Source organism: Giraffa tippelskirchi, chromosome 6 (genome assembly GCF_054371585.1).
Source record: "Giraffa tippelskirchi isolate mGirTip1 chromosome 6, T2T-mGirTip1v1.2.pri, whole genome shotgun sequence".
Classification (NCBI taxonomy): Eukaryota; Metazoa; Chordata; class Mammalia; order Artiodactyla; family Giraffidae; genus Giraffa; species Giraffa tippelskirchi.
The window spans coordinates 16,122,448-16,145,730 of record NC_137280.1 but is presented as its reverse complement, the minus strand read 5'-3'; the positions used below and the strand labels follow the sequence as shown (position 1 = coordinate 16,145,730).

The following is a 23,283-nucleotide window of genomic DNA, read 5'->3' as shown; positions in this document are numbered from 1 at the left end:
TTATAAGATAGTAACCTATCAATATGATGCTGACATATTTTAATATGTCTTCTTTCACAGCTATGCAAATCAAGTCATATTTTTAATGTGAAATTTTAGCTTTAAATTAACTATCCAAAATCTTTAAAAACAAGTTTCTCTTATTGCCATGTGTAAAAAATGCTAATTCTGTGGCATATATGCAATATAAGGACTGATCTTTTTGTTACAGTGTTTGGAAAGTGAGCAGAAATTGGCGCGAAATTATTGTTCAAGATAAAAAAGCAAATCGGAGGAGGAAATTACATATCACACAACTGAAAACAGATTCTGAGGTAATGTATATAATGCTATTCTAAAACATATTTGTATTAATATCTGATAATCACATATGTCTGGACAACCTAATTTGGTTTTCCTGCTATTCTTTAATCTTTCTCTTTATCAACATTCACTCGTAAGTTCTTTTTTATTCCTTTGGCCACACCACCCTCTTGCAGAATCTCAGTTCCCCCACCAGGGGCCGAATGGCAGTGAAAGCCCAGAATCCTAGCTACTAGGCCGCCAGGGAACTCCCACCTTCATGAACTCATTCCCCCCCACCCCCAAACTCCATCTCTACCAAGTCCATAAACGGAGTGGACTAACTGACATGAAGAACATCTTGCTATGCTATTATCAGTATTTGATACCATTTTAATAGGATATGCCAGATCCTATTTATAATTAGATATTGTTATAGCATTATCTGTTCAGTCTTTTATGTGCTTCCCTTGTGGCTCAGCCGTAAAGAATCTGCTTGCAATGCAGAAGACCACCTGCCAAGGCAGGAGACATTGATTTGACACCTGGGTTGGGAAGATCCCCTGGAGATGGAAATGGCAACCCACTTGAGTATCCTTGCCTGGGAAATCCCATGGACAGAGGAGCCTGGAGGGTTCCAGTCTATGGAGTTGCAAGAGTCGAACATGACTTAGTGACTAAATCATCCAGTCTTGATGTAGTATATACTTGGAGTATACTCTACTCAAGTATAATCTTGAGTAGATACTATATGCCCGTTGCTCAGATTACAGTGGTGAACATTTTTGACATGATCCCTGCTCTCTTGGCGCTCATACACCTGATATAAACAGGTGATTACAATACAGGTGTGTTAGAGGAAGCTCAGAGTTAGCTCTATTAGGACATTTAAAAGAAGTGTTTGACACTTGGGGATCAAGAGAAGGAAAAAATGCATCTCAGCTGAGACTTGAAGAATGAGTTAGACAGGAAAGTTGTTTCAGCAGAGGGAATAGCATACGTGAAGGCCTGGGGGTGAGTGAGCATGGCAGCTTAGTACTTGCAAAACATTATGAACGCGCACTTTCTTAAAGATCTGAGGTCCAGCCCTGAAGTTACAAGAAAAATTTTTATAGAAGCCGATTAATTCTTCATGGGGACACTATTTTGTGTAATAAATATCTGATGACTCTAGTACCCATATTTACTATATATTCAACTTTTAGACCTTACTTAGGCATAAATACCAAGAGAAACTCAGAATTAACTTCCTTATTCTTATTCTAGTAAAAAGTATGTAATAACACAAGTAAACTTATAATTTGGCTAAATATAATTGAAATGAAGCATGTTGTGTTGTACTTAGTTGCTCAGTCATGTCCGACTCTTTGCGACCCCACAGACTGTAGCCCACCAGGCTCCTCTGTCCATGGGGATTCTCCAGGCAAGAATACTGGAGTGGGTTGCCATGCCCTCCTCCAGGGGATCTTCTGAACCCAGGGATTGAACCCAGGTCTCCTGCATTGCAGGCCGATTCTTTACCATCTGAGCCTCCAGGGAAATGAATCATAGTATATACAAATATGAACACCCAGATACAGATTGAGGGTTTTCTCATTCCAAGGAAATATTAGGGACTGCTATTAAGTAAAGTATTGACTTTCTATTTTATTTGAAGACAAGTTTTATCTTCTCACCTATGATAATCCTTCACAAGCTACTTACTGCTGCAGCTGTTGGCCCTGGGAGCTTATATTAAGGATATTAATTGCCTTCTTAACATATTTTTTTAGAGTGGCACCCTACTGCTAAGGACAGACCAAAAAACAAGTTTTTAAGCAAGTACCTATTCATATTAAGCTTTTAGCTCCATGCATTCCTTACATCCTATGTAAAAGAAACATGTGGTTGTATTGGCAAGCCTTTGGGTAACTCTAACGTATTCTACCTTATATCCTAGCTATCGCTTTTTTTTTTTTTAAACTTGGTTTCCTAAAGAACTCTTATTTTTTCCCTTACTTGAGTTTTTCCCCTTATTTTGATTTGCTTAAAATTTTTTAAAAAGTAAAAACAAGTACATGGTTTAAAACATCAGTTGGACTTTGAAGCTTATAACAAAACACGTGTTTTCCTGCCCTTCCTACTCTCTAGTTGTTCTTTTCCCTTTTGACACTCACCTGCATGTTTCTGAATGGCCTGTCTTCACTGCTATTGCTTGTTTAGTTTTTTCTGTAGAGGAACTAGGTTAGTTCTCTAACCTCGTACTACTACCTGTCTACCCAGCTCTTCCTCTGAAGTCTTTTCTCCTAGTTTATGAATGTAATTACACCATCATTAGTGAATCAGGATTAGGTGCTGACATTATTAAGATTGCATTGAGATTATTATGACTTTTTGACAGCCGTAACATATAGTAGAGTATGGTTATATCTATTACACCTTTTTTCTTATATAACTTTCCCCCTCACAGTTAATAATTGCCCAGTTTCTTTCTTTTTCCTCTCTTTCCCTTTCTCTTTTTCTCCTTCTCTCTCTCTTGCTCTTCCTTTTTAGTGTTTCTCTATACAGATGCCTGACTCACCATCCGCCAGAACTGGAACTCTCCTCTGTGTAAGTGAATAAATCAGGTATTCTACCTGTTCCTCCTTTTCTTCAGAGACATCATTCCAGATGCCCTTTGCCCTCCTTTTCCCGAATGGACTGGCTGCTTTCTACCTGCACTATCCTAATGTATATCGTTAACCAAAACAGAAAAACTATAAAACAAAGTTGTTTGATGGTTTTCCTTACATGTGTGTAGTGTCACTGAAAGATCCTTACGTGTGAAAAATAAAAGGCACACTAGTTATGTGTAATAGGATCTCATTTTATCTGTTTGCCTTGCAGCAGTGAGAATGACCATAAAATTGGAATATTACACTATTTCCATCAAATTTCTTAATTTACTGTAGTCTTTACTGTTTACTTAGAATCATGGAAATGAACAAGAGACTCCCCTCTCACATTTAAATATTTTCTGGTATGGTGATGGTGCCTATATTTTGAAAAATGTTGATACTCATGAATATTTGCCTTTGTTGACTACTAGACCTTACACTGTTCAGAGATATAGCCCACATTTTAAGCTCTGGGAGGATAGGGGCTAGACTATTTTATTCACTTGGCCCCTGTTAGATGAAATCTTTGTTAAATGAATGAATGTTCTTCTATGGCTGAAATTTGTTTTAACAATATATCTCTATTCACTTTTTGGTGTATGCATCATCACTGTGTTTGCCAACTGCATGGAAATCCAATGGGTGTGTTTTCTTTTAGTGTACTCTTGTGTCATATGCTTCTAGCCTAGGTGGCAAATGATTTATAAGATGTAACATAAGGAGATGTATCGAATCCTTGAGTAAGTTCAACTGTATTCATTCTAATTTCTAAAAACCAGTATTCATCCATTACACATATGCCTATGTTGTTAAGCTGTCAATTGCATAATTTTTCATTGCCAGCTAGCTTCATTCCTATACTTATCCTACTATCATTTCTCATGTTTTACCTCTTCCCCCTTTAGGAAACAATTCTGGCAAAGGGAGACTGTCAAGGGAGAGAAAACACAATTATAGTTGGACACTCAGGAAATTCACCTATAGTACATTTTATTTTAATAATTAAGGTTTTAAAAAAAAACCTACAATGTTTTTCCTCATTTCTAACCTTAACAAAATGGAAGGCTATAAGGATTATTCACTGAAAATATTTCTTGGCTAACTATTTGAGTAATGTGGAAATCCAGTTCAAATAAGAGACATTTTTTTCTCCTTTTAAAATATCAAAGCTGTTTAAACTCAAGTGTAAAAATGAATCAAGTTTTGCAACTATTTGGTATTTGTAAAAGCCAGCCAAACAAATTGGGTTTCATGGTCTAACCGGGCCCATTAATTTTCTGATATGTGGCTGAAGTAAGAAATCTTCACAGAATTCCATGATGTCCCATAGCAGATTTTGAAAAAATTTACCTCCTCTTACACCTTGGCTTAAAAGGGGACTTGATAAACTGATCTGTGGGCCAAATCTTGTCCATCACCTGTGTTTTTATAATAAGTTTTATTGGAACAGCCCTGCTCCTTCATTTACATATCTCTGTAGCTGTGTTTGCTAAAATGACAGTTGACTAACTTGCAACTATCTGGTCCTTTCCAGGAAAAGTTTGCAAACTCATGCGTTAAACAGAAAAATAACCAATGATGCAAACTTAAAGCTAACATTTATTGTTTCAACTTTGTATTTTTCTTTGACTTTTAAATGCTAGATAAGAGAATTTTTTTTTTCCCTCTAAAAAGGAATGGTTGAGGGAGAAAATTCTAGTGGTGCAGAAACCACTTCCAAACATGTTACATGTGCATCTGAAAGCTGTCCTGGAACTTTTGATATGACAGTGTTGACCCCTCTTGTCTTTTACCACAGGGGGCTATATTAAATGTTGAGGATGCCGCCACTCGGCTCCATCTGTTAAATCGATCAGCTTTAAGGTCTGTGCAAGCACAGGCTAGGACACCAGGTTTTCAGAAAGAACAAGCTTCAACATTTTCTCCTTGGGGAGAAGTTTTGACACCTATAGCAAGCTCTTCTGTTACTCACTTAAGTAGTAAACAGGAAGAATATGTCAAGGTGAGTATTATCATAAGTTATTAGAAGTAAATATTTACAGAGTTTGAAATAAAGCTGTCCTCTATGCGAAAATGGAAGATTTAGTGTGTGTGCTTTTACTGCAGGTTGCCAAAACACTTTTTATTGATGAAGCGTTAAAACCTTGCCCAAGGTGCCAGTCCCCTGCTAAGTACCAGCCTTATAAGAAAAGGGGGCTATGTAGCCGCACAGCCTGTGGCTTTGACTTTTGTGTGCTATGTTTGTGTGCTTATCATGGGTCTGAAGAATGTAGTAGAGGAGCAGCAAAGCCAAGAAATAGAAAAGATGTTCTTCCAGGAAGTGCCCAAAGTAAGCGGAATTTAAAACGCCTCTAAAGAGACTTTAAATATAAAAGAAGCATTCCCTCTGAGCAACATTTCGTGTGACTTAAAATTATGAGTATTTTGAAAGCATGCAAATCTCCCCATCAATGACAGATGATGATTAATTTCCTGTTTTGTATATATTATGATCCATGTCATTGTATGTTTTCTTTGAAGGAGTGAGTTCTGGAAAAAATCGAATTTTACTATGTCGTTTTTATTCATTTTAATAACAGTGTTTTTAAATAAAGAATTTTCAGTGTTATATGTACTTAACTGTTTCATGTAAAATTTAAAAGCTGTGCATTTCATCACTATGTGTTGAAATGTTCTTCAGTAATCACTTTTCAAAAATAGTTTTCCAGATAATATTAAAATTTTTGAACTTGAGACAGATGGCCTTATAGATTTCAAAATCTTTGAATATTTGACTGAAAATGAAATACAAATAAAATGTTTTCAGAAGTTCTGTTGAATTTACTCTATAATCTCAATCTTTCTCTTAATTTAGTGTCATATTTGGGCAGACTTCTGGTTAAATAAAATTTACTTAATATTGATAACTAAGAAGATGTAAAAAATAAATTATAAGATATATGTGGTTATTCCAATGAGAATCTTAGTGAGTTAATAAATCCCCATAAGTCACACACAAGTTTCTTTTACCTTGTTACGTGTGAAATTGTCAGTAGTGCAGTGTAGGAATCTGGGATCCTACCTCTAATCCATCCAGAGGCACTTTGTTATTGCTCTATGTTCTGCAATCACACTTCCCTCTCAGTATGTCACATTTGTCATTTTGTGGTTACTCAGTCCATTAGAATATAATATTTTATTTCACTCTGGTGGTGAAAAAGTAGATTTTACCATGCACTTCTTCTTGTGGATGGTTTTGATCACCGCCTCCTGTACAATGTTATGAACCTCCGTCCATAGTTCTTTAGGCACTCTGTCTGTCAGATCTAATCCCTTGAATCTATTTGTCACTTCCACTGTATAATCATAAAGGATTTGATTTAGGTCATACCTGAATGGTCTAGTGGTTTCCCCTACTTTCTTCAATTTAAGTCTGAATTTTGCAATAAGGAGTTCATGATCTGAGCCACAGTCAGATTTCTTAAATTTCTTAAATTGCTTTAAAAATAGTCTCTTAATAAATAGTAATAATAAGAGTAATTTCTTAATAATAAATGATTTCTTAAATTGCCTTAAACTATGTAATCAATAATTTTTTTTGGCCTACTCATTCTCTTAGCTGATTTTTCTTATAACTAGTTAGGGTGTAATGGAAGGAACAGTTCAGTTCAGTTCAGTCACTCAGTCATGTCCAACTCTTTGTGACCTCATGGACTGCAGCATGCCTGGCCTCCCTGTCCATCACCAACTCCCAGAGTTTACTCAAATTCATGTCCATTGAGTTGGTGATGCCATCCAACCATCTCATCCTCTGTCATCCCCTTCTCTCCCTGCCTTCAATCTTTCCCAGCATCAGGGTCTTTCCAAATGAGTCAGTTCATTGCAACAGGTGGCCAAAGTACTGGAGTTTCAGCTTCAGCATCAGTCCTTCCAATGAATATTCAGGACTGATTTCCTCTAGGATGGACTGGTTTCATCTCCTTGCAGTCCAAGGGACTCTCAAGAGTCTTCTCCAACACCACAGTTCAAAAGTATCAATTCTAAGGCGCTCAGCTTTCTTTACAGTCCAACTCTCACATCCATACATGACTACTGGAAAAAACCAAAGCTTTGACTAGATAGACCTTTGCTGGCAAAGTAATGTCTCTGCTTTTTAATATGCTGTCTAGGTTGGTCATAACTTTTCTTCCTAGGAGTAAGCATCTTTTAATTTCTTGGCTTCAGTCACCATCTGCAGTGATTTTGGAGCCCAGAAAAATAAAGTCTGTCACTTTTTCCACTGTTTCCCCATCTATTTGCCATGAAGTGATGGGACCAGATGCCATGATCTTAGTTTTCTGGAAGGAACACTAGGCCAAAAATCAAAAAGCCACGGTTGGTATCCTGAATTACTTACTAACTGTGCCCTTGCACAAGTCATTTACTGATTCCGAGTATGTTTCTTTAAATAAGGGAAATTAAAAGAAATGATGTATTGTGAAATTACTCTTAATTTATGATACCAATCAGTGTAACTACACATTTGGGTATATTGAATACAATAAAAAGAAACAACAGTTATGGCAATACAGCATATGATCTTGATATTATTAGCACTATGCTGAATGAAACTGTGAAGTCAACCTCTGGCCTGCTTGAGAAAAATGTCTGGCTGAAAAATTCTTTCAGCAAAGCATTAATTGAGCATTTGCTATGTACAGGCACTGTCCTAAGTCCTTTACATGACTTAGAGGGACTCTAAGTGACTCTTTAATGCAGTTATTATCATTCCTTTTTTATATCAGGAAACCAGGAATCAGGTTAAATAGTCTAAGATCACACAGATAGCAAGTGTGGGGTGCCAGGATTCTAGCAGAGGTAGTCAGCCACTTGTATATGACAAAACTCTTTGCAGAAGTCCTTCTGATAAATTCAAGATGCATGTGATTACCGTGTCTTAAATGGAAGATTGTCCGCTGGATCATCGAAAAAGCAAGAGAGTTCCAGAAAACCATCTATTTCTGCTTTATTGACTATGCCAAAGCCTTTGACTGTGTGGATCACAATAAACTGTGGAAAATTCTGAAAGAGATGGGAATACCAGACCATCTGACCTGTCTCTTGAGAAACCTGTATGCAGGTCAGGAAGCAACAGTTAGAACTGGACACGGAACAACAGACTGGTTCCAAATAGGAAAAGGAGTATGTCAAGGCTGTATATTGTCACCCTGCTTATTTAACTTATATGCAGAGTACATCATGAGAAACGCTGGGCTGGAAGAAACACAAGCTGGAATCAAGATTGCCAGGAGAAATATCAATAACCTCAGATATGCAGATGACACCACCCTTATGGCAGAAAGCGAAGAAGAACTAAAGAGCCTCTTGATGAAAGTGAAAGAGGAGAGTGAAAAAGTTGGCTTAAAGCTCAACGTTCAGAAAACTAAGATCATGGCATCTGGTCCCATCACTTCATGGGAAATAGATGGGGAAACAGTGCAAACAGTGTCAGACTTTATTTTTTTGGGCTCCAAAATCACTGCTGATGGTTATTGCAGCCATGAAATTAAAAGACGCTTACTCCTTGGAAGGAAGGTTATGGCCAACCTAGATAGCATATTTAAAAGCAGAGACATTACTTTGCCAACAAAAGTCTGTCTAGTCAAGGCTATGGTTTTCCCAGTGGTCATGTATGGATGGGAGAGTTGGACGGTGAAGAAAGCTGAGCGCCACAGAATTGATGCTTTTGAACTGTGGTGTTGGAGAAGACTTGAGAGTCCTTTGGACTGCAAGGAGATCCAATCAATCCATCCTAAAGGAGATCAATCCTGGGTGTTCATTGGAAGGACTGATGTTGAAGCTGAAACTCCAATACTTTGGCCACCTCATGCGAAGAGTTGACTCATTGGAAAAGACCCTAATGCTGGGTAGGATTGGGGGCAGGAGGAGAAGGGGACAACAGAGAATGAGATGGTTGGATGGCATCACTGACTCGATGGACATGGGTTTGGGTAGACTCCGGGAGTTGGTGATGGACAGGGAGGCCTGGCGTGCTGCAATTCATGGGGTCGCAAAGAGTTGGACACGACTGAGCGACTGAACTGAACTGAACTATTGGTATACCAGGAAAAAAATTCTAATTTAGAATAATTCGGCCTGAATAGAGTAGCTCCTTAGTGCGTTAGTGGCTTAAACAACTATCTCATTTGATAAACTAAATGAATTGCATGAATAGAATTATCTTGAGAGTTCAGTTCCAAAGAAAGGCCACTGCTTCCAACCCAAGGTCTTTGCGTCTTCTTTGCGTGAAGACAGAAATAAGTATTACCACATTCCAGTAATGACTACATTCTTACAGGTCCTGATTACAAGGTGAGAGAAAGTAGTAAGAAAAAAGCTCACCAATCATTTATTGAGGGATGATTAAATTTGGCACTTTATATGCTTCTATTTTGTTTCACTTCTTAATGAAGACATTAGGAAAAAAATTAGTATTAATTCTGGGAACAACCAATAAGTGCTGTACCATCTACTGATTTAGGATAGCAATCTATCTCTTCCCCCTAAGGTGTGCCCCTCCTAGCAGGCCTTGCTCACTAATGGGCAGTAATATTCTATTTGACCTCAACTTGATTCCAGAAAGGATAGAGATTTCTTGACACTCTAATTTGGAAAAAATGGTGATAAACTTGTCATAAGTCATATAAAGGAAAGCGACATTTAAGAGCTATCTGATCATTTTATTCTGGCATTTCTATGAACAAAATAATATATGTTAAAATTTATTCCAGCTGTTTAAAGACTTAATAAAGTCTTAAAGAATTCTTAGTAATAGTTTAAGGGTAGAAGTATTATTGAGAAAATTTTTTTATATTTACGTAGCACCATGTAAAGCTAAGTTTTTTGATGTTGTTGTTGCTGCTGCTGTTGCTGCTAAGTCGCTTCAGTCGTGTCCGACTCTGTGCGACCCCATAGACAGCAGCCCACCAAGCTCCCCCGTCCCTGAGATTCCCCAGGCAAGAACACTGGAGTAGGCTGCCATTTCCTTCTCCAATGCATGAAAGTGAAAGTGAAGCCGCTCAGTCGTGTCTGACTCTTCGCGACCCCATGGACTGCAGCCCACCAGGCTCCTCCGTCCATGGGATTTTCCAGGCAGGAGTACTGGAGTGGGGTGCCATCGCCTTCTCCGCTTGTTGTTGTTACCTTTGCTTAATTTATGACACAAAGCAAAACCATCATAAACTTATGACACAAAAATTTACTGAACATTTTTTACATTTGATCTCTTATGTTGCTGGTTTGCATTAAGTTATTCATGTGGATTTATTTTAAATTGTAGCTCTTAAAAATAACATAATATATCAAAGATGGAAATACCCATTATTGTTTGTTGTAGGTATGTTGTGCTGTGGAAGTGAAAGTTGCTCAGTCGTGTCCGACTCTTTGTGACCCCATGGACTATACAGTCCGTGGAATTCTCCAGGCCAGAATACTGGAGTGGGTAGCCATTCCCTTCTTCAGGGTATCTTCCCAACCCAAGGATCAAACTCAGGTTTCCCTGGCATTGCAGGCGGATTCTTTACCAGCTGAGCCATAAGGGAAGACCTGTGCTGTGGAAGAGAGTAAATATTTCAAAGTTCACACTAAACATTCCACAAGGGGGCGCCAAAGACTCACTTATAGTGATTTTGGCTTTGCTTTGAAAAAGTAAATTTAGCTTTTATATACTTGACATCGATGTGATGTGACATTGCCAGATAGGGGAAATATTCCTTGACTTAACTTTTAAAGTGTATATAGAATAAATGTTGGTAGTAGTTATTACTAAGAGTTGGTAATTAAAATATTTTAGCTGGCTTGCAAGAGTGTACTGTTTTCTGGAATGACTTTCAACAGAATACCTTGTTGGCAGTTGGGTCTGTAGCTGGGCCATCTTTTTTCCCCTTGCCCAGTGGCTTGCCATCCTGGCTCCCTCATCACAGACTGTGGGCCCAGAAGAATGGAAGGAGCAGTAGAAACACAGAGGTGAGTGCTAGTTATGAATGGTGGTGGCGTGCTGCCGATTTTTTCCTTTTGGAATTCTCATTTCTGCAGAAAGAAGGTGCTGGTTCAGGCCCTAATCCCATCCTGCCTAGATTCTGCTCAGTGCCTCCTCACAGGTCTCTCTGCTTCTACTTTCTCCCCGTCTGACCCTGTCCTCAGTGTCCATTGCCAGGTTATTTGTACTAAAATGTGGCTCCATAATACTGTTCTATTTATCTGTGTCTCTTTTGATGTTTTGCATACAGGGTTATGGAGAAGGCAATGGCACCCCACTCCAGTACTCTTGCCTAGAAAATCCCATGGATGGAGGAGCCTGGTAGGCTACAGTCCATGGGGTCGCTACGAGTCGGACACGACTGAGCAACTTCACTTTCACTTTTCCCTTTCCTGCACTGGAGAAGGAAATGGCAACCCACTCCAGTATTCTTGCCTGGAGAATCCTAGGGACGGCGGAGCCTGGTGAGCTGCCGTCCATGGGGTCGCAGAGTCGGACACGACTGAAGCGACTTAGCAGCAGCAGCAGCAGCAGCAGCATACAGGGTTATCTCTACCGATTAACTAAATACCATATATATGCGTTAGTATACTGTATTGGTGTTTTTCTTTCTGGCTTACTTCATTCTGTATAATAGGCTCCAGTTTCATCCACCTCATTAGAACTGATTCGAATGTATTCTTTTTAATGGCTGAGTAATATTACATTGTGTATATGTACCACAGCTTCTTTATCCATTCGTCTACTGATGGGCATCTAGGCTGCTTCCATGTCCTGGCTATTATAAACTGTGCTGTGAAAAAAAAAATAAAAAATAAAATGTGGCTCCAATTATGTTGCTTCTTATTAAAGATGTAGCAGAATTTAGGATCTCCTAATGGCCCTAACTTTCTAGCAATCTCTCCCACCATTCCACTCTGCACACTTTGTTCCAGCCAAACCAGACTCCTCACTGTTTTCTGAACTTCCCCAGTGCTTTCTCCCGCTTCCTCTCTCCCTTGCCACACTAAATCTCATCAAATTCAGCTAACCTTTAGTTTCTTTCTATGAATCATTTTCTAATCTCTCCAACAAGATGAAATTCTTACCTTCTTTGAATCTAGTGTTTGTTTATATCTTTCTTGTGGTAATTCTGGCATGTCTTATTTGTATCAATACAAATTCTTGTCTTCTGCCGTTAGCAAGTTCCTTAAGAGCAGAATTGTTTTATTCACCTCTCTGTCTCTTAGAGCAGAACGTCTTGTGCATGATAGATGGTGCAGCAAGTATTAACTGCTGAATAAATAATGATTATCATATGGTAATATGATGATATAAAATACAGTTATTATGAATGAAAATTAAGATATGCATGCATGTATGTGTATATACATACACATATGTTAGGAGTTTAAGGACAGAGGATTTTGGCCTTTAGAGGTGAAATATGCATCACTTTATGATTAAGTGGCATAGAACTACATGCAGAAAGGAAACAACATTCAAATTTTTATGTGCTAGGGTGGCAAAGGTACTTAATTTTTTTGTGTGTTGGTATTCAAAAGAGGGAAATACGTGTTCAAAACTTAGTACTTGTATTAAAGGAAAAGTATTTTATTTTTCCCCTAGCTTTATTGAGGTAGAACTGACATAAAACTGTGTAAGTTTACTGAGTACATGTTGACTCGATGCACATGTATTATTGCAAAATGATTTCCATTCTCCTATTAGCTACCATCTCCATCCCATCACCTAATTACTCTTTCTTCTTGTGTGTGTGGTGGGAACATTTGATTTACTCTCTTAGCACCTTTCAAGTACATAATACAGTATGATTAGCTATAATCACCATGCTGTACATTAGACCCCCAGAAATGGTTAAGCTGATAATGTTATTTTATTTCTTGGATGTTTTCATGCATTTTGGTAAATATTAACGACTTGAATAAGTTTGGGTGTCACCTGAAAAAAGCTGAATAACCTTACATATTTAAAATAACTAATAATAATACAGTCATGGGTTAAGAACAAAACAGTTATGATCTGGGTTGAAGTACAAATCTCATTGAAGTAGAAATTGAGTCTTTCATTTGTTTAAAATCTTAACTGAATTCCTGAATTAATAATGGAGCAATTCATAATATGAGATAAATGTTGTCCAACTCAGTTTTCTTTACTTTTTTAGCTGATATCCTAGGGAACTTCAAATATAGTTGTTCGCTTTTGAAAGAGCTAAAATCGAGTCACTGCCCAAATTGAGGATGAATGCTCCCTTTGCTCCGGCCCTCCCATCACTGAGAGTTTGCCAGTGTTGCTTTCTCCTTCCTGTGGTCGTTCTCTTCCTTCCCCTCAGCCTCACTCCTATTTGCTTTTTAAACCTCTGCTCAGTGGACACCAGAGCTGATCACCTTCCCCAACCCCCAGGCTGGTTATGTCAGTCTCCAGAGACCATTTGTGTTCTCACAGCATTTATCAGAAGGTCTATGCTTTCTTCGTTAGACAGTGAAGTCCTCTGACCCGTGTCTGAGTCCCCAGTACTCAATCTAGTACAGAAGCACTGAATAGAAGATCACTGTTTGCCAGAAGGCTTCCCGCCACCTCTCCTGTGCCCAGCCTGGGTTAGGTATATACATGGGCTGCCCTGGGGCGTGGAGAGAGGGCGTTCCATGTCATTGTTGAAAATAAGGCGCTGTCAAGGCTGCCCTCATGAGAGGCCTCCTTTTCCCTTAATTCTTGGCTGCCAGGAAAATGTCCAGTGTTGCCTCTCTCTTTTTGTACTGATACAGAGGATAATCTGCACTCATTTTCAAGTTACTTTGTAAGTGCTTTTGAATTGTTTCATGAGGAGTGTAAATATCCCAAGGGCAGGGGCTGTTCTTTCTTAGCACTCTCTAGTGTTCTGGTGTCTACTGCTATAATCGGAGACACAGTAAATGTTGACTAAATGGGCTCTGGACTCCTGAGACAGTAACTTCAATTTAAAATATTTATAGATCTTTATTGTTGGTGGCTAATTTTTAATTTGGCCAGGAAGTGAACCATGTATCTTACGGACATTATCTCATTAAGAGTAATGCTATGAGAGTGGTACCATTATACTTGCTTCCCCCACCTCCCCTGCCCCTTTCAGCTAAGCCTTAGAGGAGTTTAAAATTGTGTTCATCCCCACTAGTGAATTTAGGGCTGAGGCTAAAATGGTGGCTGTTTGACTGCAGGCTTTCTGCCTGCTCATACTAACCTGAGTAGTAGCTCTCTCCCATGGCAGCAAAACTTTGGTTCTCCTGCTCCCTGATTATTAGAGAACCACTTGCTGTTGATTTGGCTTAAGGTAAGGAGATATGAAATTCAAGCTAATGGACATTTTAATTTTCCCTGATCACTGATTGTTTTGTTGTTTAGTTGCCAAGTTGTGTCAACTCTTTTGCGACCCCATGGACTGCAGCCCGCCAGGCTCCTCTGTTCATGGAATTTCCCAGGCAAGAATACTGGAGTGGGTTGCTATTTCCTTCTCCAAGGGGTCTTCCTGACCCAGGGATTGAACCCGTGTCTCCTGCATTGGAAGGCGATTCTTTACCACTGAGCCACCAGGGACGTCCAATACCTGATTGGCAGATTAAAAATTAAGATCTTCCAGTAATCCCACTCCTGAGCACATATCCTAAAAGATGGAAGCTCTAATTTGAAAAATAATGCACCCTGGTGTTCATAATGGCACTATTTACAATAGCCAAGGCATGGAAGCAAACTAAGCATCATCAACAGAAGAATGTGGGAAGGTGTGATGTGTGTGTGTGTTCATAGCTGTTGTTGTCGCTCAGTCGTCTCCACTCTTTGCGACCCCATGGACTGCAGCATGCCAGGCTTCTTTGTCCTTCACTATCTCCTGGAGTTTGGTCAAATTCATGTCATTGAGTCAGTGATGCCATCCAACCATCTTGTCCTCTGTTGTCTACTTCCCCTCCTGTCTTCAACCTTTCCCAGCATCAGGGTCTTTTCTAACAAGTCGGCTCTTCTCATCAAGTGGCTGAAGTATTGGAGGTTCAACTTCAGCATCAGTCCTTCCAATGAACATTCAGGGTTGATTTCCTTTAGGATGAACTGGTTGGATCTCCTTGCAGTCCAAGGGACTCTCAAGAGTCTTCTCCAACACCACAGTTCAAAAGCATCAATTCTTCAGCTCTCGGTTTTCTTTATGGTCTAACTCTCACATCCATACATGACTACTGGAAAAACCATCCATTTGACTAGATGAGATTTTTGTTGGCAAAGTAATGTCTACTATGTGTACAAAGTAATATATATAAACACACACACACATACATATATATAATGAAATATTGGTGGTTTAATCACTAAGTCATGTCCAACGCTTGCAACCTTATGATTGTAGCCCACCAGACTCCTCTGTCCATGGGATTCTCTTGGCAAAAATACTGGAATGGGTTGCCATTTCCTTCTCCAAATGGAATATTATGCAGCCATAAAAAAGAATGAAATAATGCCATTTGCAGCAGCATGGATGGACCTAGGGGCTTCCCAGGTGGCATAGTGGTAAAGAATTTGCATGCCAATGCAGAAACTGCAGGAGATGCAAGTTCAATCCCTGCGTCAGGAAGATCCCCTGGAGAAGGGAATGGCAACCCACTCCAGTATTCTTGCCTGGAAAATCCCATGGACAGAGGAGCCTGACGGGCTACAGTCCGTGGGGTCGCAAAGAGTTGGACATGACTAAGTGACTGAACATGCACACATGAATGTACCTAGAGGTTGTCATACTAAGTGAAGTTGGAGAAAGATAATATATCACTTATATGTGGAATATAAATGAACTTATTTACAAAGCAGAAATAGACTCACAGACAAAGAAAACTTACTCAGGAGGTTCTTCCCTGGTGGTCCAGGGGCTAAGACCCCATACTCCCAATGCAGGGGGCTCGGGTTCGACCTCTGATCCTTGTACTAGATCCCACATCCTGTAACTAAGAGTTTGCATGCCGCAATGAAGTTTGAAGATCCTGCACGCCACAACTAAGATCGAGTGCAGCCAAAAAAAAAATGTTTTAGGGAAAAAAGAAACCATACTCATGGTTATCAAAAGGGAAAGGCGGGGAGGGATAAACTGGGAGTACGGGATTAACAAATGCACACTACCACACATAAAATTAGCAATAAGGATTTACTGGATAGCACAAGGAACTAGTCTAATATAATACATATGGTGTAATATTATTTATAATAATATATAATGTTTTAATAAGCTATAATAGAAAAGAATTAAAAATAGATACATGTACATATAGGGAGGCCCAATGCTCAAGAAGTAAAGAAACTACCTGCAATGAAGGAGACACAGGTTTGATCCCTGGGTTGGGATGATCCCCTGGAGAAGGAAATGGCAACCCACTCCAGTATTCTTGCCTGGAAAATCCCACGGACAGAGGAGCCTGGTGGGCTACAGTCCAAGGGGTTGCAATGAGTCAGACACGACTGAGTGTGCGCAAACACATATATATGTGTAACTGAATCACTTTGCTGTGTACCTGAAACTAACATGATTTTGTAAATTAACTATGTGTGCTTGTGCTTAGTTGCTCAGTCATGTCCAACCCTTTGTAGCCCCATGGACTGTAGCCCGCCAGGCTCCTCTGTCCATGGGGATTCCCCAGGCAAGAATACTGGAGTGGGTTGCCATGCCCTCCAGGGGATTTTCTCAACCCAAGGATAGAACTCAGGTCTCCTGCATTGCAGGAGAATTCTTTACCATCTGAGCCACCCAGGAAGCTGAGTACTGTATTGATATTGTCAATTAACTATACTTCAATTTTTTTAAAAAAATGGAGATATCTTTTATTTTGACCAAAGTTCCTTACAACTGTTTTTAACAGACTTTTTATTTTTTTTTAAGAGCAGTTTTAGGTTTATAGCAAAATTAAGAGGAAGATACAGAGATTTCCCACAGACTCCCTGTCCCCACACCTTCATAGCCACCCCATTCATAGCCACCCCATTTATCCACATCCCCACCAGAATTGTTCATTTGTTGTAACTGATGAACCTACATATACACATTATGATCACCCAAAGTCCACAGTGTATCTTAGGATTCTCTCTTGGTAATGTACATTCTGTGCATCTGGACAAATGTACAATGACTTGTATCCACCATTATAATATCATACAGAGTAGTGTCACTGCCCTAAACGTCCTCTGTGCTCTGCCTATTCACCTCTCTCGCCACTGATCTCTAGCAGCCACCGATCTTTTTACTGTCTCCATAGTTTTGACTTTTCTAGAACGTCCTGTGATTGCAATCATATGGTCTGTAACGTTTTTCAGATTGGCTTTTTACTTAGCAACATGTCTTTGTGGCTTGATAGCTCATTTCTTTTTAACACAATAATATTCCACTGTCTGGATGCTCCAGAATTCATCTGTTTATCTACTGAAGGGCATCTTAGTTGGTTCCAAGTTTTGCCTGTTATGAAAAATGATGCTATAAACATCCATGTGAAGGTTTTTGTGTGGATACAAGTTTTCACCTCCTTTGGGTAAATACCAGGGAGCACAGTTGTTGGGTCATATGGTAAGAGTATGTTTAGTTTTATAAGAAGACACCAGTCTCCCAAAGTGGCTATAACATTTTGCTACCTCACCAGCAATTTTGTGGTTAGTTCCTGTTGTTCCACATCCTGTCCAGCATTTGCTATTGTCTGTGTTTGGATTTAGACCTTTTGATGATATGTAGTGGTATCTCATTGTTTTATAACTTCCAATAATATAATCTTTACTTCTTCATTAAATGTAATTCGCTAATCTAACACATATTTATTGAGCATTTACTGTATCATGGCAGGCTTTGTTCTAGGTTCTGGGCCTATAGGAGAGGCTCACATAGGTCAAAAAATCCCTTGGAGCTCAAACAAATTCATTTTTAAAGAAAAGTAGAGGAGGGGAGAAAAGAAAAGGAGGAAAAAAAAGTGAAAGTAATGTATTCTTTATCTGTAAAAATTACAAAATCCTAGAGCAATATTAGAGTTTTCAAACTTTAGGAGAGGGTTAAAAAACTGAATTATCTCATCAGTTTGTGAAAGAAACAAAGTCATGTAATGGAATATATTGACAATTAGAATAAATCTAAACCAGCAGGTCCAGATGGTAGTTATCTTGGATAAGTTAAGAAATTGCCTAATGACTGTATTAAACTAAATATGTTCCTTCTTCAAAAAATTATGAACTGTTAAGTGAGGAAATAGAAAAAAAGAGTGCTGTTTTCTAGTTAAATGTGATATGGAGTGGGTTGTTATCCAATATAGACAAGATATGTAATTTCACAAAAGGGAAAGCATCAGTGATTATCAAAAAGAGAATGGAAAGAGACTATGTAAATTTTCTAACCTGTGTTTCTGATCTCTTTGCCACATCCGCAGTCACTTCCGTGATTGGAGCTGGTATCACATATCATTAGGTGTTGAGGTGCCATCCAGCTCCTATTGGGAAAGACAATTCTACCTGCATTATCCTGTCATTCTGATTCATCTGCTGCTGCTGCTAAGTCGCTTCAGTCGTGTCCGACTCTCTGCGACCCCATAGACTGCAGCCTCCCAGGCTCCTCTGTCCATGGGATTCTCCAGGCAAGAGTACTGATTCATTTATTTAGGAATAAAAATGATTCATGTAAAACTTAAGGATATAGTTTTGCTATGCAGAAATACATGAAAACAACCCAGATGAGAATAAAGGCTGTTCATTCAGAGCTTGTTACAGCAGAGGAGTCAGCCACCATCACTTGCATGTGGCAGTGGCTCAAAGGCAGGCAAGAGGGTGGGAAAGCAGTGTAGTGAAAGAAGGGGAAGACTTCAGGTACGCTCTGATTGGAGGTCGTTGGCAGGGGGAGCTGGAAGCGGGCTATCTAGGATCCAGCAGGCACACTATGTTACTAGTTAGGGAAGCATATTTGGTTTTCTCTGGTTGGTTCTGAGTTGGAAGTGGGGGTAAAAATAAGAGAACTGGCCATTACCCATGAAGTCCTGACCACGTGGGACCTACTGCTGCAGAAGTTGCGGCTTGGCTTCCCAGGCTGGTTACTTCAGAGGTTTTAAAATTTCTGTTGTCATATATGATCTGGCCATGGTCCATTTGTACATTCAGACTCTCTATTAAATATTCCATTACTATCAAAAATTAAAATCACAATAATAATATGAATTTCATTGTTTAATGCTATTCCTGTTCACATTTAGAAAGATCTGGAACTAGGCTTAAGTTTGACCCTACCACACCAAACCCAAGGTAGGATCAATACCTGTAAACAAGCACCAAACAGGTAGGATGCCTGAAAAATCTGCTGTTGATTGTCAAGGAGATGTGTACACACACACACACTCCAGGCTCTCCAGCAGTACTTGTGAGAATCCCTGGGTAAATCCCTGTCATTTCTCACTCTGAGCAGGTTAATGCAAATGAATCCTTGCAGTTCAGATCAGCTCTCATGACATTTGGTTTGGGCTTCATATTTGGAAAGCTCATCATTTTTTTTTTTTTTTTTTGGTCTACAGTACTTTAACATGATATCACTTCTGTCCTGTTCCACAGTTGTATCACAGTTTTAGCTGTGTTGCAGGGAGACTATCTGAGATGCTCTCCGAGGTTCCCCCAAATTGCCTTTAGGTGTACTACAGTATCTGTTTTAGTAAATTTATCCCAAACACATCCTTCTAATTCTCTTAGAATATGTCCAGAATCAGAAGAGAATAAACAAAAACAATCCATTTACGTAGATACAGTTCTTATTATAAACTTGTGATTTTGAACTGCCTTGGTTCTCAACAATCATATAGACTAGTCATAGAAAAAGCCCTTTTGGGAAAAACTAGCTAGTTTGGGGGGGCAGAAAGGTAATAAAATGTGTTAAAATTAGGTAAAATATAATAATCAGGGAAATACAAATCAAAACCACAATGAGATACCACTTCAAACCCAGTAGGATTGTTATTTAGTTGCCAAATTGTGTCCGATTCTTTCAGACCCGTAGATTGCAGCCTGCCAGGGGAGAATACTGGAGTGGGTTGCCCTTTCCTTCTCCAGGAGGTCTTCCTGATCCAGGGATCAAACCTATGTCTCCTGCATTGGCAGGCAGATTCTTTACCACTGAGCCACTAGGGAAGCCCACCCAGTAGGATGGCTAGACTCAAAAAGACAGATGATAACAATGTTAGTGCTGCTGCCGCTGCTGCTGCTAAGTCGCTTCAGTCCTGTCCGACGCCGTGCGACCCCATAGATGGCAGCCCACCAGGCTCCGCCATCCCTGGGATTCTCCAGGCAAGAATACTAGAGTGGGTTGCCATTTCCTTCTCCAAATGTTAGTGCTAAGACGTGGTAAATCAGAAATCTCATCCACTGCTGGTGGTAATATAAGATGGTACAGTCAATTTGGAAGACTTGTAGTTCCTTAAAAATTAGAGTTGCCAAACAAACAGAATTACCACATTACCAGCAATTCCACTTCTAGGTATATATCCAAGAGGAATGAAGACATATGTCCACACAAACACTTGTACACAAATGCTCATAGCAGCTAAAAAGCAAAACAATCCATATGTCTATCAACTGATGGAATGAACAAATTGCGGTACACTCATACAACTGAATATTACTCAGCAACACAAAGGAATGAAGAACCAGTTCATGCCACAACATGTATGTATCTTAGAAACATGATTATGCTAAGTGAAAGAAACCAGTCACAAAAGACCAGCATGTGGTGTGTTCTGTGATTCCATTTTTATGAAATGTCCAGAATATACAATTATTAATACATAGAGACAGAAGGTAGTGGATACATAGGGCTTGGGTGGGGATGGGATAATGATTGTGGTGATGGTTGTACAACTGAATATCCTAAAAACCACTGAATCATACAGTTTAATAGGTGAATATTATATATGAATTACATCTCAAAATTGTTATCAGAAAAAATCATCAAAACATTAGAATAGCTTATAACCTAAGCATTTGGGTTCAAGTTACTGTTTTTATGATTCTTCTGCTGTTTTTAAAATCTCTTTCGAGATTATTTTTAGAGAGGCTATAAGACCTGGTAGAAGCTTTGAATCAGACAGACCTGGATCAGCTGGTGGATTCAACACTTTCAAGCTTTGTTTGTCTTTGAGCAAATTTTATGTCTCTCTAGGTCCCAGTTTCTTAAATTGTTGAGGATAATACCAATCTCTTATGGCTATTGTTAAAGGCTCATAGTGTGTGCACTGTGTTAGTCACACTTAATATTAAAACAAATTATTGGCTTCTCATCAGGATAGCTGTCTAAAACAGGAATTAACAAATCTTGTCTATGAGTAGGGCACAGTGCAGAATAACTGCAATAAAAAGAAGCTATTTCAACAAATATGTACCGAGCACAGCAGCACTCAGTAGTGGGTGCTGGGTGGGGAGGTTGTTAAAAGAACACGAATCGCCTTCATCCCCAGGAGTTCACTGTCCGGTGAGTGGCACTGAGAGTAGACGGTATCCCTTTAAGACATGACTTTGTACTAAATAAACAGGAAAGGAGAGGCCAATGAAAGGAACTCACAGGAAGGTATTAAAGAATGAGAAAATTTAGCCTGATAAAGGCAAAAGGACTTCCCTGGTGACAAAACAATCAGTGCAAGCAAATGCCTGACAAGCCTGTTTGTATGTCAACTTTCCAACTTATATATCCCAAATTCCAGGCTTCTGTATCAACTGCAAACTCAAAATATTTGCTTGGATGGTTATTAGGCTTCTTAACCTCTCTCCCACCTGTGGTCCACGCACAGCAGCTCCATCCTCTTGGCTGCTCTTGGCAAAAACCTTGGAGTTATTCTCAGGTACTTTCATTCCCACATCCACTTTGTCAGGGAATCCTCTTAGCCCTACTGGTAAAATATATGCCGAATCTGAGTGCATCTCAAACCTGTTACTGCTGCGGTCCTGCTCTGAGCCACCTGTTCTTGCCTGCTACTGCTTGGCCCATCCGCATTCTCTGCGCGGCACTCAGAATGATCATTTTCAAATAAAAGTAAAATTGTGTACTTCTTTATTCAAAACTCCTATAGTTGGAGTTTCACTCAGAATGAACGCTAGAGTTCTTACAAGGGCTGAGAAAGCCCTTGATGATTTGTCCCTCACATGTCCCCTTTCCATTCTCCTTACTACTCCCTTGACTTCATCTGGCCTGCTGATTTTGTTTGGCCAAGTTAGTGATTTATTGCTATTTTTTTTTTGTCCTTTCCCTGTCCTACTGAAAAGGCAATAAATATAACTAAGCAGGTGTTACAGTTTCTTGTAGGACTAGCGCCCATTGTCACTCTTGTTTGCTTAAGCACTCACAAACCTGCAGGCCCTAGGAGGCAAAAATGGAGCAACAGGATTCAAGGAGGTCAAATTTGCATTTGGATAATTTTGCTTTCAGATCGGAGAATGGATTTAAGGGGAACTTCGCTGGAAGCAATGACTGAGTAACAAGTTGGAAGTTTTCACAACAGTCCGAAAGGCAGGCTGTGCTAGGAGTCTGGTTGTTACAAGACAGAAAAGATTCCAGATTCCAGAAACACTTGAAGGTAGATTTGGCAAGACCCAGTGCCTGAGTGAATGTGGTGTTTCTGGCTTTGAGTCACTTAGTGGATGAAGGTACCACTTACTGAATATGGAATTTATGGAGGAAGATGTAATTCGAAAACAAGAAATGGAGGATAATGTGAATTTCCTTTTGGACATTTTGATTTGTGTGCATACAGGGGGAGAGATCTGGGAAGGAACTTTGAGCCATGACATTGCTAAAAATGCTCATTTCCCCCTAATTACAAATACTGTTCTTCTTTTTTGAAAATTTCACTCTTGAACTCCTCTGTCATAACTTTTCCGGGCACACACACTCTGGGCACCGTCAGTTTACTGTCCCCTCTTCATGTCTCCTCTGGTAATTGTAAAAATCTGTCTTAGTAGCTATCTTGAGAACTGGGCTGCCCGGGGGAAGATCTGGTTCCTAAAAGTACCGGAACACTTAACTTTTTACACAGGCATTCATAGAACTGTGAATGCTCTCAAGAGCTCCTTCAGTACCAAGAAAGCTCTTCTTCCTCCTCTTTTCAGGACCGGCCCGAGTGGCCCACACGCCCGGCACCCGCTCGAGGCGAGTCTTGTCTTACTGCGGCCCGAGCGGGGAGAACCAGCCTGAGCCGCGGTCGCCATAGTAACGAGGCCCCGCAGGTTTGAGTTCGGAGGGCGACGCGTCTCCAGGGCCCCGGGGTGGCGGGGTCGGGCCGCGCGTCGTCCCGTAAGCCGTTGGCGGCGGCGCCGGGCCCTGGCCCGGAGGAGGGCGGACCGGGGTGGCCCGCGTCCCTTCCTCGGCCC

General features: G+C 39.9%; 2 protein-coding genes across 12 annotated transcripts in view; one reads left to right on the top strand and one right to left on the bottom strand.

Annotated features, from left to right (window-relative positions):
• FBXO43 (F-box protein 43) overlaps positions 1-18,575 on the top strand; it is a 25,073-nt gene extending 6,498 nt beyond the window's left edge. For 2 of the 10 annotated variants that reach the window (XM_081503410.1, XM_081503407.1), the window contains exons 3-6: positions 212-314; positions 4,717-4,920; positions 10,829-10,901; positions 18,321-18,575. In XM_081503410.1, coding sequence (XP_081359536.1) covers positions 212-314; positions 4,717-4,920; positions 10,829-10,891 — 370 coding nt within the window. In that variant the 3' untranslated portion in view covers positions 10,892-10,901; positions 18,321-18,575. Of the gene's footprint in view, positions 1-211; positions 315-2,814; positions 3,117-4,716; positions 4,921-5,024; positions 5,727-10,772; positions 10,902-11,164; positions 11,746-18,320 lie in introns of those variants that run through there. The other 8 variants (XM_081503406.1, XM_081503405.1, XM_081503411.1 and 5 more) reach the window with 5 other exon arrangements.
• LOC145511021 (uncharacterized) lies at positions 11,576-23,283 on the bottom strand. Of its 2 annotated transcripts, XR_014057397.1 has the most exons (6): positions 22,939-23,283; positions 18,911-19,064; positions 18,289-18,380; positions 15,768-15,921; positions 12,003-12,189; positions 11,576-11,707 (listed from the first exon to the last, which is right to left on the bottom strand). XR_014057397.1 is itself a non-coding variant. In XM_081503413.1 (5 exons), exons 1-5 carry the CDS (start codon positions 22,955-22,957, stop codon positions 11,671-11,673), a joined length of 456 nt encoding a protein of 151 aa, XP_081359539.1. In that variant the 5' UTR covers positions 22,958-23,283; the 3' UTR covers positions 11,576-11,670. The 2 variants fall into 2 exon arrangements, 1 of the variants encoding a protein (XP_081359539.1); XM_081503413.1 differs by lacking the exon at positions 12,003-12,189.

What these genes read in the sequence shown, in the direction of transcription:
- LOC145511021 (XM_081503413.1), bottom strand. An exon ending in ACGTGGTCAGGACTTCATGG is followed by an intron (nt 18,381 to 18,910) that starts GTAATGGCCAGT and finishes CTTTCCCAATAG; the next exon opens with GAGCTGGATGGCACCTCAAC. An exon ending in ACCAGGGAAGAACCTCCTGA is followed by an intron (nt 11,708 to 15,767) that starts GTAAGTTTTCTT and finishes TTTTTTTCACAG; the next exon opens with CACAGTTTATAATAGCCAGG.